Raw genomic sequence first — 17,209 nt, 5'->3', positions numbered from 1 at the left:
TAATTGTGCTAATGCACACATGTATATGGAAGAAACTAACAAAGAACTCAAAAGTACACTAAAAGAACGTATTGCTGCAATAAAGTACAATAATTGAATCTTCGGCAGTTGCAGAACATTGCAATAATAACAATTGCGAAATTGTTCACGATTCCGTTTAAATAATTAAAAAACAAAAAAAAATGGTTTAAAAGAAGACTAAGGACATGTACAAATTAAAAAGTTAAAAGAAACAGAAAAAATTAATAATAATAATTTCTTACAATTACACAGTTCTTAGTACTCTATTTTAAACACTGGAAGAGGGACATACAATTAAGTGAATGTAAAAGCAGAGAATGAAAGGGAATGGGGCTGTAAAATTAACTTTGGAACTAGAGATGATTGAAAGTGAAATATATGGTTCTAGTGGTGTCAACATCTGTGGTTGTAGGGTTAAAAAGTTAATGGCTACTTTTCAAAAATGGATAATATAGCCATCATCAAAATGAGTAAGTTTAATTCTTATGTATATTCATGTGTCTAAAAAGATGTAAGATTACTTACAATGTATATAACTTGTATAAGGGCTGATGAGGGACAAGGTCCAAAGTGCATTTTCCAGTTAATATAACTGGACCAACTGAAAAACATACATTTAGGTACATTATTCCATAGAATTCATCAATTTAAAATGTTTTCTAATCAGTGAAGCTTTGTACCTGGTCAATTAATGGACAAATCATAGACCATTCAATAAATCCTTGATTCATCTATCAAAGCTTTACAAGTGATTAAATTTGATTTTATAGAAATACTACTGAGATGTAATGAATTATCATTAACAAAAAAGTTATTACTACTTTCCCGGCTGTTATATACAACAGGGAAGTCGGTCAAAAATGATCTCCTCCCGAGATTTTTACAGTTTTGGATTCGAGAGATCTTAAAACGTCGAGATGGAAGAACAAATTTGATATTTTTATCTGTGTGAATGGACGTTAGAGTATACTTATGTGTAGTAAGCACGATTTCGTTCACCCTCTTTGAAGCTTAATACTCGTGTGCTTTTTGTCAAAAATTTCTGAAATTTTTCATGGCGGTTTGTGTGTTAGAAAGATTCATGCTATTAAATTTTCGTTGTTTAAGATCGACGTGGTGGGAGAAATGAAGGGGGATGTGTGTCATATCTCCAGTAGGGTCGGACTTAATGACGATTTTACTCGTTATTAGCATTTACGATTTTTTTATAAAACCCGTTTCTACCCCCAAAATTAGGCTTTTCCCATTTTATAATAAAATATAAATATAATAATAATAAAAATAATAATAAAAATATAAAAAGTTTTTAAATAAAATCTCACAATTTTAACATTTTTGCCGGAAAAGTTAGCAACTCGTTGCTGGATTTTTATGAAGCAAAATTGAAAAGAGCTTATAAAAACTTTTAAAAATCGCCAAAAAAAGAATAAAATTTACAAAACTTACCAAACGGTGTATAAAATTAAACTTAATCTTCTTAAATTCGGACATTTCATTATATCCAAAAATGTTATTCGTTTATTATCCTTTCCTTCACTCTCCTGAAATGTAAAAGGTTCTTGTCTTTATAAAGATAATAATTGAGAAATAAAAGTTAAATTAGTATTTGAAGAAAAATTTACTTACTATCATAATCTTTTCTGATATCGATTGTAATTTTTCATTTAAGTTCACTACATTTCTTTTATTCAACTTGGCAGCATATCTAAGTATTTCTTCAGCTTCGATTACTCTACCTTGGGAAAGAAGCCATCTTGGAGATTCCGGAATTATCCTATTTTCAGAATTCTAAAATTAACTTACAAAAATGTCTTAAGTAAATAGCAAATAATGAATACCTCCACAATGGAAAGAAAATTATGAAAGACAAAGCAGATATTAATTCAATATGAAACCAATCTCTGAAAAGCCACACAAGCCCAGGAAGAATCATCTGCCCTAATGCCCATCCAGCTGTACCAAATAATCCAACCAAAAGTCTATATTCTTTTCCAACCACTTCCGTTGCTACGTATTGAACATAATTAGCATAACATAATGTTATTAAAAGTTAAATATAATTAATTATACTTACACAGTACATAGATAATCAAAAACGAAGATGCTCTTCCAAGTGCAAGAAAAAATCGGCATATGGCAAACATCCAGAAATTTTGAGAAAATGTACTTATCATACCGAAGATAAACGTCCATACGACACATATATAAAATGTGCGCTTCCTTCCAAACCTAATTTTCAGTCATAAATTATGATAAGTTAATATTAAAAATATTATTAAATTCTAAATTTAAATAAGACTCACTTATCAGACAACTGTCCTCCAATAAAAGCTGTTAACAGAAATCCCAGATAATAAAGCGATTGAGCGAAAGAAGCCAACCAAGCTCTGTCACATACCAGATCCCACTATAAATTTATTATATATATGTATAGTTTATTTAATAGAGTCAACAATATTGAGTTTAAATAATTATTATTTTTAATATAATTATAAACACGAATAATAAATTATATATCTCTTTGCAGATGACGTTTAGAGTAGAGCAGAAAGGCCGGGCCGTCGAGCCTGAAATAGAGTGGACCCGTTTTGGCATTTACAGGTATTTTTGAACAAATGAAATACGTAAAATATTTATTTTTAATAAAAAAATCTAACAACAAGTTGCGTAGCTTTCCCGGCTTTTATGAGATTTTATTTTAAAAATAACATTTGTATTATTAATTAATCAAAATAAATAGGCCTAACTAAAATTGTATGTGGCGTCATCTGTTATGAGATTTTGTTATTAAAAATTTTATGTATTTTTAATTACTATAAAATAGCAAGACTTAATTTTGAGGATAGAGACCAGTTTTATAAAACACTGTAAAATCATTAAGTCTGATCTCTCGCGAAATATGACGCGTGACCACCCTCTATCTCTCCATCCCCTTGACCTTTCACAACCAAAATTTAATAGCCTCAATGTCCCTTATATACGAGCTACCGTGCCAAATTTCGTTTCTTTATCTTCATTCCGCTCTGAGATATTAAGCGAAATAGATGCCAACACACATATATACAAACATACATATCCACGGAATTTTTTGCCATGTTTTAGACTTTTTTGGGTTCAAGGGGTCTCAAAACGAGGAGATTTGCAAAAAAACTAGGAGGGTCAAATTTGACACGATTCCCATACTTTGTCCATTCCCATACTTTGTTCCATTGTCGTGTATACATAACAGCCAGGAAAGTAAAAGAAGTCTTAAAAATCTTATTTTTTATTAGTAAATAACATTAATTTATAGGGTTTTCTCCGGGCCCAGGGAAAAATCCCCAGCTCACCTCCTCTCTCGACGTCGCTACAGAAAGGATTAATTATAAAAATTCATTATTAATCTTTATATAAATATTAAAAGATAAATATTCTTACTTCTTCGACAATAGTCGATTTGTAGAAGGAATGATCGTAATCCCACGAGGTACACGATATTAGAGTTTTATTAGAGCTCCTAATTAATGAATCATACATTTCACATTTGCTGTATATTCGTACTTCATCTTCCATTACTAAAGGTATACTGTAATTTTTCCATTCTTCCATGGTCAAATTTTCATATTCTGAAGGCTTTTTACACCAATAATTAATATTAGGTGCTAAAAAAGCCATATTTAAATTATACCATGCGGCCGGTATACTTAAATATGCTAAACACAACAAGATTATCGCCTGCCATTTTCCCCACCGTCCAGTTATATCAATGATATCCGAATTTTCTTCTTTCATATTCTCACTAAATCGATTTAAAAAATAAAATTATTATTTATAATTTACGTGTTTAGAATTAAAACTATTTATTATAAAATAAATTTAGTAAAAATTGCTATATGTAGTTATTAAAATATATAAACTTACCTATACACACCATCGGATAAATCGTTCATTGCTGCAATTAAATAGTAAATTCCTATAAATTGTTAAAACATTTTCCCTGTTAAAAGGAAAATAATATATAATTAACATACGATGCAAATTTTACATTAGGCAATGGTCGAATACACAGTTTCTAAAAGAAATAATATTCGCACGTGATGTAGTTATTTGAAAAGAAAATGACGTTACGCTACGTCTTGTAAGTTACTCATCCGCGACGTCATACAATTTACCATTACACACACTACAATACGTCATCCCAGTGTTTATCCTCGATATTATCTGATTTTAACATTAAAAAAATTTTTCTCCACTAACATTTGATTATTTAATACTAATAATAGTAGCCTAAAATGTAAATTATACAAATAAAAACGTTAAAATATATTAATATGATTTATAATACCAATATTTATCTAAATGTAAGATTTTAAATAAGAATACTTTAAGTGTAAATAATTTTATAAGTTTAATATTTGCAATTATATAGTTTGAAATAACTAATTAGCACATCGTATATCAATAAATTTTATGTTCTCTTTTATTAAATTTATCTGACTTTGCTGAATAGAACGGAGTTTTAAATTTAAACTGCGCTCCATTCGGAAATTGGAATCCGCCATCTTATTTTCATTTTATTTTCTCGGGATATCACAGTACGAAAATACATTAAATAATTGTTTAGTACGTATTTAGTAGGGGTCTAAGTGAATAACTAGAGAATTCGGTTCTGCTAATAGAGAACTATTCACAGCATGGAAGAGCATCCTTGATCGTCAGCTAGCGAAACGTCTGCAAAAAAATCGAATATGAATACAGAACGATCAATTATTAAAAAGAACCCTTAAAAAAGTGGAGATAATGGAAATTGGAGTGCTTTATGTAATTGGACAAATATTCAGATTGGTGTAACTACCTCCTAAAGGAGAATGCGAGAAAAAACCTGGAAAGAGGAAGACTTACAACAGAATATTTAAATGACGTCCAAAAAGCTTTACTGCGTGATCAAGTACTGTAGTTAGCTTTGGGAAAAATAATGTTAAGAAAGCAACAAGCTGTCCGCCAACCATGGATTGCTCAGGAGGGATAAACACTGATAAATTTATTTACAGTAATTTCTATTTCATTCATACTTGTTACAAAATAAAATCGAAAAAATATTAAAATGTCCATTTTTTATCATTACACAATCCTTATAAAATCATCAACAAGTACAGTACGTCTTTCAATTTCGTAACACGCTATTGATAGCTTCATTCTGTTAAAAAAATATTAACAATGACAATGGAAATTTAAACAAATGTAATAACTAGTAAATTGACATATGTAGCCCATATATTTTCTTTTACTTAAAAATTTGTGTTACTAAATTTGATCGGTAACCAAACACAATATGAGGCTGCCTAAAATCATTGTAGTAATAAAGATAATACACATTATTTTGATGTGTAATATAATTTAGTTTACAATCAGAGAATGGAGTGTATCTTAGTGCTTATGACATAAAAATAGCGTTATGTATTGCGCTATCTGTTATGAGATTTTATTTTAAAAACTTTTTTACATTATTAATAAATTATAAAATGACAAAAAGCTTAATTCTGAAGGTAGATATGACTTTTATAAAAACTTGTAATTGCTTAATTAAACTTAATGAAGATTTTACTCTTCATTAAGGTCGATCCCACTCTATCTCTCCACCCCCTTGACCTTTAACCACCAAAATTTAACGGCACCAATGCCTATAATACACAGACTTACCTGCAAAATTTCAAAAATTTTAGATAAAAAGCACAGGAGTTATTAAGCTTCAAAATCGTGCACCTTACACACGCTAACATCTACACATACAGGGGGGAAAAAAACAACTTTTTGCATTTCTCGACATTTCAAGGTCCCCAAAAATGTAAAAATATTGGAAAGGGTCATGACCGATCGCCATACATTCCCTCTGTTATATATTACAGCAGGAAAAGTAGGCCTAAAAGAAAAATACAAATAAACCCATACCATAAGGCTTTTATCATTACTATGATTTTAATTCATAACATAAAACTTTATGTTATAAATTATCGTCAAACGAGGCTTTTACATGACCAAAATTTTAAAGACAGATAGTCCAAATCAAGTTATTATGGCTTCAAGGAATAATTGAAACTAAGCATTAAAAGATAAAAGGACTGTTTACTTTGAAGTACAAAGAATTTCCAGCAAAATAATCAATTGCGGCTGCTAATAGAAAAGGAAATAAGATATTTTTATCTAGCATTTCTGAATAAAATCTTTTAACTAATCTAAACAGATAAATGTCTATGCATTTACTAATTGTAATTTTAAATTTGGGATCATAGAACTTGAATTTGAGGACAATATTCATCGCCTTCTCCAGCGGTTACATAAAAGATCTTAAATTTTTCCCGTCTTTCTATTTATCTAATAAAATTTACTTACGTATTTGCGTTTAATTTTAATATTTTTTTAATGAGTAATGGTTATTATAAATGTTATAATAAATCAAAAACAGTAATAAGTAAATATTTAATCATTAATGAAACAATATTTATTTAAATTATTAACATGTCTTCATAAGGATAACTTGTATTTGTATATTGATAATAATATGTCTGTCTGTTAGTCTGTATATTTCCTGTCTATATTACGATTGATCGATCTGCATTCAATTCTTTAGTTACTACAACCTTGCGTAAAATACAAGCTATCATAAAATCTGGGTATCTTCACCTCCCTCCTGTTCATTCCCTTATTAAGTTCTAAATCCTTTGGCAAATCCGTATTAAATTTTTCATAGGACCGTGAGAAAAGTATAGGCTACCACAAAATTTGGACACCCTTGACACTTTAATGCATTATTGTATTATATGAGCATTGCAAAATAATTAATTAATGAAGGAGCTACATGACCTGAATCCTATCTTAGTAGAAGGTTTTTTGAATTTCGAAACTCCTCCTAATAACATTGTATATTTGAGTTGGTCTAAAACAACTAAAAACTTATATTATGGTTTAATTTTAATATTTGTCCTTATAACACTCAGAATTTTATACAACACCTAGCAGGTATGTCTGGAATTTTATAGAACGATTATCACAAACGAGAAACGCCTGTCATGTCTGCAACTCGTTCTATATAATTTACAGTCTTTTATTAGTTAATATTTTAAATTAAATTTTAATTTTTGAATTAAGAAATTTAGCTTTTTGACTAAATTCTAATTATTATAGTTGATTAGATGTAATATTTATTACTTGAAAAAGTTTAGAAATTTTCACTATTTTGTTCGGTAAATGTTTAATGATAATATAAGAAACGGTTCACTAGAGTTATCAGATAGGAGAAGGAGTAATGATTTAAATAAATCTCTCAGCATTTTAAATAAAACGAAAAATTACTTATTGTGACATCGTCACAATGCAGGACTGCAATTTTTAATCATATTTTAAATGAAATTTAAAATATATGCTCTCCACCTCAAATTAGTAATGTCTTTCCCCTGTAGGCCTACATCATATTTTTCTTGCTAGTGCCGGTCATCTATCTAACGTCTTTCAGCGAAAACTCTTGAATGGAAATAATGTGACATCCGGTGCAAATCGGAAGTTCGTATAAAGTTAATCTGGTCTCTTGTCCCTAAGCTTTCCATATCTCGTCTAAGCTTTCGTCTGTTTAACTCCGTTCGCGAGATTAAGGACAGACAAACATCAGACAGGCTTTCAAAAGAAATTATAAATGTTTTGAAAATTTTACATCGAATATTTCTTTCCAATCTTCCTAAAAGAAGAATTTTTTTTTTCGATACGAAATCCATTTCTTTAGACCAGGTGTTCCCAACCTTTTTTCGTGTATGGACTCCTTCCAAAAATTTTTATTTTTCCATTAATCCCTTAAATATATATATATATGTTTATATAAAAAATTATTAAATGATTATACAGTACTACGGGTATAAATAATTAAACAATATTAAAATATTATATACTCGTGCTACACAATACTGTGTATATAATTTACTTATCGATTCCCCCTTTTCAGATTTTGATCGACCCGGTTGGCAAGCTCACCCATATTTTTCTAATGGTGTATTTTATTTTAGTATCGTAACGTTGTTAACTAAATAACTTTTATTAAACTCTGTTTTGTTTATATACCATGGAAAAGAAAGAAACAAACAAACGTTAGCGGTAAATAAATTAACCGATCTATTCAGCTCTCATCATTCGCATACATTGTTTCAACAGATTTCATTTGTAACTAAGAAAGTAATAGGCTAGAAGGTAGGGGAGCCATTATGGCCCATCAAGTTTGGGCTATTATTTTGACCAATTTCATTTCCCAGAAACGACTAAGCTATCTCCTAATCTATGTAATAGAGTAATCATTTCATGGAAAAGAGTTGGATTTGATAAAAATAATAGTCCAAACTTGGTAGGCCTCACTTACCTGATACATATATTTTTTCAGTTAGAAAAGATACTAATTCTATTTTAAGTTGATTGTTTTGCTGCCATTTTAAAAAATTCCCATTATTAATTGGAAATCGCCTTCCATTTTGCGTAAAGTGTGTAGGCACTAGGGCAGCGATTGCGTGCTTTATGAATCATAAATGGCGACATAATCGCGCTAAATGGAGAGCCAGCATGAAAGTTATTTCGTCATCGGATTTCAAACTTTATTAACCGAATGGAAAATAGCCGTATGACGAAATTAAAGAATGAGTTGAATGGATTAGTAATAAAAAATTATTATATCGAATGACGAACGAAAAATCATTTATCTATCTGTAGAAGTATATAATTACGAAAAATGTGAGACGTAACCAATCAATCAGAGATTCAATTATGACGCCTGCCATTGACAAAGGTCTAACAATCAAGCTCCAGAAAACTGGAAGTGCTGCCATTCTCCTCCAGCTTCGAAGATTTAGTAGAGAATTTCAAATACAGCACTATTTACTTTCCCGCCTGTTATATATAAAAGAGGGAAAGTATGGCGATAGGTCAAAAAATGAACCTCCCTCCCAAGATTTCGAGGTACCTTGAAATGTCGAGAAATGCAACAAAGTTCGGGGGGGCTTTCTTTTTTCCTGTATATATATATATATATATGGATGTTAGTGTATGTTTGTATGTGTGGGAGCACGATTTGTTTACCCTCTTTATAGCTTAATTACTCCTATGCTTTTTGTCGAAAATTTCTGAAATTTTGCGGAGAAATTTGTGTATTAGGGGAATCGATGCTATTAAATTTTGGTGGTTAAAGGTTGACGGGGTGGGAAGATAATGGGAAGTCGCGTGTATCTCTAATAGGGTCGAACTTAACGACGATTTTACTGGTTATTATCATTTACAATTTTCCCGGTCCCTACCCTCAAAATTAAACTTTTTGCCGTTTTATAGTAGTTAAAAATATAACAAGTTTTTAAATAAAATATAATAATAGATGGTACCACCAAAAATTTAAATGTTGCCGGGAAAGTTGAGCAACTCGTTGCTGAACCTTTTTAACAGCTTCCTGTATTCATTAAATATTTATCTAATTACTTTCGTGTTTATAGTTGTTTCACGTGAACAAATAATTCCTACGCCGGAGGATAATAATGGCGGCGAATCCGGTTCCGTTACAGTCAAGTTCTATTCTACCTTTCGAAATTTACTTTCTTAAAAAATTTGACATGAAAGGTGTTATTTTTTTAACAAATATTTTTTCTGTTATTACCCAGGTAAAAAAAAATTGTCAAAGTTTAGATCTACAAATCATTTTTTCCCAGAATTATCAATTTAAATTTAAAATAAATTATTTGCTTTATTAACGTGTGATGATTGCTAAAGATTTTTATAAATATTTAATTGCAAGGAATACAAATACAGTCTACGCTGCAGCATAGGACTCGCCACGTCATTGCCCTCGCGCCTGTTAGTTATTTATGTAAAGTTATACAAATTCTTTTTTATCTCGTGTTACGTAGAATATTAACTATGAGAATTTGAAAAGCTAAGTTATTAAATTAAATACTGATAAAATCTTATCCGTATCAATTACATTTTCAGAATAATTGTCTTTTATAGCCAATTAGCAATAGGAAAACAAACTCGAGGATAGTTCTTTTCGATGCAAATGAATAAATTATAATATATTATAAAGAAAAGTTTACTTTGTAATGTATATTAGTGGTTTTTATAATAGAGATGGGATCGTCCATTAATTACGTTTATAATGGGGAGGTAGAGGATTGCGAAATTTATCATTGTAACTTACACGATGGGGAGGGAAAGGTCGAGACATTGTCTATGTAGAGTGTGTTTTAGTGGTAATATTAGTATACGAATTCTTTCTTATAAACCTAATTATTAGTCACGTGAATAGTTCAGTAAGAAAAATATTTTCAGAACTTTTTAAAGTCATTTCTTCAGCTTCAGGGAGTACATAAACTATTTCACACGTAATTAAAGGGAAGGGAGTTTGACAACAGTACATAATTGTACTCGAAACAGAAGGAAGAGATCGAAAATGGCTCGTAAACTATACGTAATTAATGGAAGACCCTATCTTGAAATTCTATTGCTTAAGTTTAAAACATTTGTATATACTGTATATACAATTTTTATACTAGCAGGCTCGCGTCACAGTCATGCCGCTAATATATATACACGATTTACTCTGTATTAAATTATTTTTGTTTTTCAATAGAGATTGTATTTGTTTTCGTTACGGTTAAATAATTATAACGATCTTTACGTCCATATTAGGTAATGCTATTTTATAGTTTTTGTCTACCACCTCACTCTCTGTAAAGCTGCATAAGGCGCCGTACATACTCATCCCAAAATTACGTAACGCATTCTTAGATCGACCCCTTTAATAGTACTAAAGAATAATACACAGCACAGAGTACCGAGCGTTACGTTACTTTATTAATTACTACAGACTAGTGGCATAAATAGTAGGTGTTCGCTATGCAACTCTTTGGAAACAAAGAGGAATCATTACGTTACCGAAAGCCGAGATCCTAGCATTACGTCACGTTTTTGTAAACTCCCCGTAACGCATCATAGATCACGCGTCATAGTTGCCACTGATTCTGATTGGCCATGTCTGATATTATTCGATGCTTATATATTCCACTATATATAGGCTATAAGGAATGCAGTATTTTATAGCTAATTTTTAATTATAGGCCTATATATTATTAAAGACATCAAAGCTCATACATCATCGGCATGTTTCTATTATTTTATAAATAACTCGATTTCATAATAACATTATTATATTTTATATTTTAAAACAAAGCTTAAAATTCTAAAGTATTTCTCATTTCTTTTGTCATCTGTGTTTAATGTCAAATAATTGCATCATCATCTATTCATAAAATTAGCAAAATTACCAGAGATTATATACAAGCAAGCCTACATTTAACAATGAACAATATAAAATTTCAGTTTTAAATTTCTGATATTTTTTTAATATATCAGATAAAACTATGACATTTATTACTGTAAATAAGTAAATAAATCAATATATATATATATATATATATATATATTACCTCTAAATCTTTTCTAACTCTTCCCTTTCCTTCTGGAGATAAATTCTTTTGTTTCTGTGTCGAATCTAGGCGAGGAATTTTCTGTGGGATGGCGGGAAACAACTAGGGTGGAGGTATCCCTATTCCAGTCTTCAACTGGGTTACCGCGCCTATTCTATCGTGGTTGGCCCTATTTATTTCATTTTAATTGTCCAATCATCTGGGACAATCTGGGTCACCTGAGGAGAGAAGCAACAAGGATCTTTCTTGTTGAATTGGTATCAAAGTTAACATCTCTCCTCGTAAACGACAGAAACTTCCCAAAAAACAAAAGGAAGTCCTGTTGTGACTCACGACTTAATATAATATTTAAACAAAAATGATCTTTTAGTTAAATTATTAATTTAGACACTTCTAGAAACAATTATAGTCCCCTGGATCTCACATTTATATTTATTTATTCACAGTAATATACATATAACTTATATATCCCCTATATAATTTATATAGAGACTTTTCCATCGAAAATTTGATTTGAAAACAGCAAACAAAAAGCTTTCAGCTTTCAGTGTTTTTTTTTATGGGAAGATTGGGGAGAAATTTGTTTTATGATTTTGTCTGTACAGAGGTTTAGTTGTTTATAAGTATGTTGTTTGAGTGTTTGTGTTAGCTAATCTTCTTCCCAAGCTTTCATAATAAAAACACTCATAGCTGAAAGCATTTTGTTTGCTGTTTTCAACACTAAGAAGCGGGAAGGGACGAGCGGGTGGAGATATATATTTCGGACGTGTGTTACTAGAAAAAATTCAAAATTATTAAGAAAGTTGCGTGATAAACAAACTTTTCTTGTTTATCATATAAGTATAAAATAATATTTAAACCTAGGAGTGAAATTAGAAAAGATATAAGAATATTAGAATTTAAATAACCTGACTGGTTGAAGAATAATATAGATAGAACAGAGGCGAAAAAGTAATTTTTCTTTTTTTAAATAAATTTCTTTAAAATTATCGCACGGTAAGACAATAGAAAACTTACAAAAAGAAGTTGAAATGGGATTATGTTGCAATGAAGAAAACTTGAGGAAATAACGACAAAACTAAATTTTAAAAATCCAGCAACGAGTTGCTTAACTTTCCCAACAACAATTGTTGGCGCCATCTGTTATCATATTTTATTTTTAAAAACTTGTTATATTTTTAACTATTATAAAATGGCAAAAAGCTTAATTTTGAGCGTAGGGACGGGTTTTATAAAAAATTGTAAATGCTAATAACCAGTAAAATCGTCATTAAGTCCCATCCTATTGGAGATACACACGACCCACATTATCTCCCTACCCTTTCGACCTTTAACCACCAAAATTTAATAGCATCAATTTCCCTAATAAACAAACCTCCCTGCAAAATTTCAGAAGTTATTAAGCTTGAAACAGGGTGAACAAAATCGTAGCCCCCCCACACACACAACACCCATCCATATATACAGAAAAATAAACTTCCGAATTTTTCTGCGTTTCTCGACGTTTCAAGGTGTCCTGAGCCCAGAAAACGTAAAAATCTTCGGGATCATTTTTTTACCGATGACCATACTTTTCCTCTGTTACATAGACTATATAACAGCCGGTAAAGTAAATATAAAACAATATTCGTTGAAAATCTTGTTGCCATACACAAGCACGAGGAAAAGACATACTGTACTTTAATAAACCAATTTATGTATGTATATGGGATTTATCAAAACATATAACGTGTGAATTCCGTTATGATGTCACAAAACCGAAACATGAGAATAAAAGTTAAACTGTAGTACGAAGAAATGGACAGTTATATATGTATGTATGGTATTAAAACACATTATCGGTATAAAGACCTGAAAGAAATTATTACTTTCATACGTCATATTATCCCGAGTATAATCAATATAATATTCAGAGAGTAAATAAAAAAGTTGTTAAAATTTTTGCGCGGTAAGATGTCAGTTTTGTGATGTGATTTGTTCTACTTCAGTCGGAATTGTACAGTTGTATTTTATTGATACTCTACTAGCTAGAGAGCCATCATTCCTACTGCGACCTTTGACTCTTAACTAGGACATTCCGATCATGTTTTTGAAGGGAGGTTAATCTTTGTAATGGCTTTGTGTCGTAAATCGCGTCGCATCATTGTATTTATTTTCTTATACTCTCGTGTTACCAACATAATTAGGTGTAATAAACGTACTGTTCGGTACGTTATTTAAATTTCCAAGATATTCGGATGCAACATTAGCCTACTACTAGTAAATACCCGAACATTTTTCACGGCCGTCCGGGCGGATCTGATACTGAGCAGGTAACAATAACGGACATTTCAATAAAGAAATATTTTTATCAGACGTAACTTCTTTCACATAAGGGATCTTCAAAACCCGAATCGGTGAGTTTAATTTCATTTACTTACCAGTCACGAATTCAGAGGAGGTTAAGCGCAACACACTAAAAGATTGCATAACATTACATAACAAATCGAACAAAGCGACACGAACCCGTACGAAAACTCATTTCACACACACCAGACATTTGAAGATATTAGAAACGTTACAAATACCTATAGATATTTGGACATCATCAGAGGTACGAACGTTATATCATTTTTTTTTTAATTCACAGTCGTATTCAACAACCGATATCTACTCGGGTCCGAACGAACAAAGAACGGCAAATGGCTTTCTTTATTCGTTGGCAAGTTTAGCTATCTAACTTACAATTCGAGGGACAAGAAACCGTTAAAAACGGGCAAAGGAAGAAGACAACCGATTTTCCGATGCATCACTTTACTACGTGTTAATAGTCTTACAGTATTTAAAAAAAAAAAAAAATCATAATTCATTAAGTCAACCCGCTACCGGTGACACGAGATAAAACCGATCAATACCTTTGAGAAAATACTCCGACAATTCAAATAGTTGGAAACTCACCGACAAGAAACCACTTCTGCAAGCGGGTCAACAAAGAAAATTCTCCTAGCAACCGATCGGGTCAAGGTCATCGAGTCTAAGGTTAGACAACATCATTGTACAGCCCTAGTGGACAGCTCATCACAATCCAGTTTATGTAATTTTTTTAAGCGAACGAATAATACCTTACAGCGCATGAAAAAAATCAAATGTCATTCCTCCCACATGTCGTTTAGTCAGACTCAAATTTTAATACCCCTGGATACATATAAATGTTTATTGGGACAAAGCATTTTACAAAATATTACCCGAAGGTCAAATACTAGCTGGAGATATTTATAGAAATGAGAATGATTCTGAAGGTTGCGACGTTTTCTAATATATATTTGTGATTAAATGGCACAATAAATAGATTTTGGGAAGTGGAAGTAGTAGTAAGGGGACGTCCCCCATTCGGGAAGAAAATTATAGAATAAATCCGGAAGGTGTTCTCTAAAAAAACACACGCTGACGAATATTCCTACCACCAATCAAATAAATGATTTAAATGAAAATTGATGGAAACTCCATTATTGAAAAAAATAAATAATACAAAGGAAATCTGTTAGCTACGTCACCATCGTGTCTACATAGTCTACATCACCAAAGGCAGACAGCAGCACTACCAAATTAAGAGGCTTTTACGACTCACCAACAGGAAAACTATTAAATGATATTTTAATCATTAATTAAATGATATTTTAATGACCGGACACACATGGCATTCGATTTGCTACTTACACGGCAAGTAACGGAGAAACAAATGTCTAAACACGGCATAATTTACGTGGATCGAAAGCGCGTGGGCTGGTGAGTATCGATCGAAAATACGAACATCGATTTTCTCCAAGGAAAATAGTTATGAAAGTCATTTGCGTTTTGAAAGTAGGATTTATAGTTTTCGTTTCCATTGCTTTTTCATTCACCAGTAAGACGTTTAATTAGTATGTTTATAGTACATCACGTTAATATCTGATTAGGAAACACGAGCGATTCGAAATCTACGATTATTCCTTCCGTGTTTCCTCTACATGCTCGTAAAAGACTAAACCTATCATACAAATAAAACAATAAGAGCGAATAACTAAATAAACCACCTCTCTCCATTCGTCTTCCCAACGTTCTGACATCCTCTATTCACTATACAGTACAGTACATAGTTCTTACGTCACTCTCCTGCCTCTCTCGTCATTGGTCACTTCTATACTTGTACTTAAACGTATTTACCACTGCCCTCAAACACGACGTCACTCTAATACTCGCTTCTTATTGGCTAACTTATATATTTTTATCACTATGGTGGCAATCGACTACTGCTTTCTTACAGTACAGCATTTCGAGACAAACGATCCACCCTTCCCAGGATGCAGAGGTTAGTCTTTGTTAGCAAGTGTAATTCTTCGGGTGGGAAGATAGAGGGGAATAGTGTGTCGTATCTCGAGTGGAGTCCGATTTAATGATTTTATTTGTTATTAGCATTTACAATTTTTTTAAAATAAAACTCGTCTCCACCCTTAAAATTAAACTTTTTGTATTTTATAATAATTAATAATATAAAAGTTTATTAAATAAAATATCATAACAGATGGCGCTACACGCAACTTTAAATGCTTTTGCCGGGAAAGTTACACAACTCGCTGCCGGACTTTTTTAAAGGAATGACGTTATCAATTGCCATCTGCTTATTAGTTTCATACTCGTTTTGCCGAGGTAAAATTCGAAGACAACTGGACTTGCAAATGCAAGTATTTCGTATCGAAAATTACCATAACGGCAATTACGTCAATCCGTTGCCACCTACAGCCTGAGTATATATACTAACTTTATCATGTTGCTGCGTAATTCCATTTCGAATAACTTTCATTCAGCTGCAATTTGAAAAACTTCTAGACCTATAAATTCCCACCATCTGTCTTCTGTTTGTCTGTCTGTCCTTTCTAAATCTCGAGAACGCAGTTAGATAAATGAATGTCGAGAGCAGACATGGAAAGCTAATGGACAGGAGACCCGATTACTATATATAAAGTTCCGGTCTGGACCGAAAATTACGTCATTTCAATTTAAAATTTTCTCTTGGAAGGAGTTAGGTGACTGGCACGATCTATTGCTAGCAGCAAAGTATGGTGTACAGTACAAGGGCATAATTTGCGGTGGAGAGCTTATATTTTAAATTAAATTTAAAATATAATTAAAAATTGCAGCCTGTCACAATAATTTTGCTCGTTCTTTCTATAATTTTTGTTTATAAACATATTGAATGTTTTTGACATGCATTGGTATTTTTGACTTAATGTATTACTTTATTGGCTTCTCTTATCTTTTTCATACTTTTTAGCACTTATACTGCTGTTTTTCTTACTTATTAGTACGTGTAAATACGGTAACTTATTACTTTCTTCATTTACTACATCAAATTTTATTTCGTTATCTATAATATATTTATTATTCTTTTAATTTTATTTATACTCATCTGTACTTTTATTGTTATAAACTAAAAAAATCATCAACACAACGGAATATCGCTTGTATTTCTTTTATCTGTAGCATTGCTTATTTTGATCATATTTAAGCCCCAGCAAGCATTAACATCACATTGCAGTTTTATTAATGTAAGTACTCGGGTCAATAAATGTACTGTACAATAGACTTTCGTTAGCATTGTTTTTATTACCCTCTCCCAACCCAACTATCCTCATCTACTGAAAACCGATTCAACTATACTTCCTCCTTAAAAAATACTGTACAAAGTATAC

At 31.3% G+C, this 17,209-nt stretch overlaps 1 protein-coding gene across 7 annotated transcripts in view; it reads right to left on the bottom strand.

Moving 5' to 3' along the window:
* LOC136969278 (organic cation transporter protein-like) overlaps positions 1-17,209 on the bottom strand; it is a 34,455-nt gene that overhangs the window by 4,581 nt on the left and 12,665 nt on the right. Inside the window, exons 1-8 of one of the 7 annotated variants that reach the window (XM_067263383.1) lie at positions 14,439-14,802; positions 3,922-3,952; positions 3,439-3,799; positions 2,325-2,428; positions 2,096-2,250; positions 1,860-2,028; positions 1,648-1,795; positions 1,468-1,562 (exon numbers count right to left, since the gene is read on the bottom strand). The exons of 1 other annotated variant lie outside the window; for it this stretch is intronic. In XM_067263383.1, coding sequence (XP_067119484.1) covers positions 1,468-1,562; positions 1,648-1,795; positions 1,860-2,028; positions 2,096-2,250; positions 2,325-2,428; positions 3,439-3,799; positions 3,922-3,950 — 1,061 coding nt within the window. In that variant the 5' untranslated portion in view covers positions 3,951-3,952; positions 14,439-14,802. Of the gene's footprint in view, positions 1-1,467; positions 1,563-1,647; positions 1,796-1,859; positions 2,029-2,095; positions 2,251-2,324; positions 2,429-3,438; positions 3,800-3,921; positions 3,998-4,031; positions 4,085-11,501; positions 11,805-14,395; positions 14,419-14,438; positions 14,803-17,209 lie in introns of those variants that run through there. 5 more of the 7 variants (XM_067263380.1, XM_067263382.1, XM_067263379.1 and 2 more) reach the window with 5 other exon arrangements.

This window comes from Centruroides vittatus, unplaced genomic scaffold (genome assembly GCF_030686945.1).
Source record: "Centruroides vittatus isolate TY-2023 unplaced genomic scaffold, ASM3068694v2 contig_1776, whole genome shotgun sequence".
Taxonomy (NCBI): Eukaryota; Metazoa; Arthropoda; class Arachnida; order Scorpiones; family Buthidae; genus Centruroides; species Centruroides vittatus.
The sequence above is the reverse complement of the archived record's forward strand: the minus strand, read 5'-3'. Positions and strand labels throughout refer to the sequence as shown.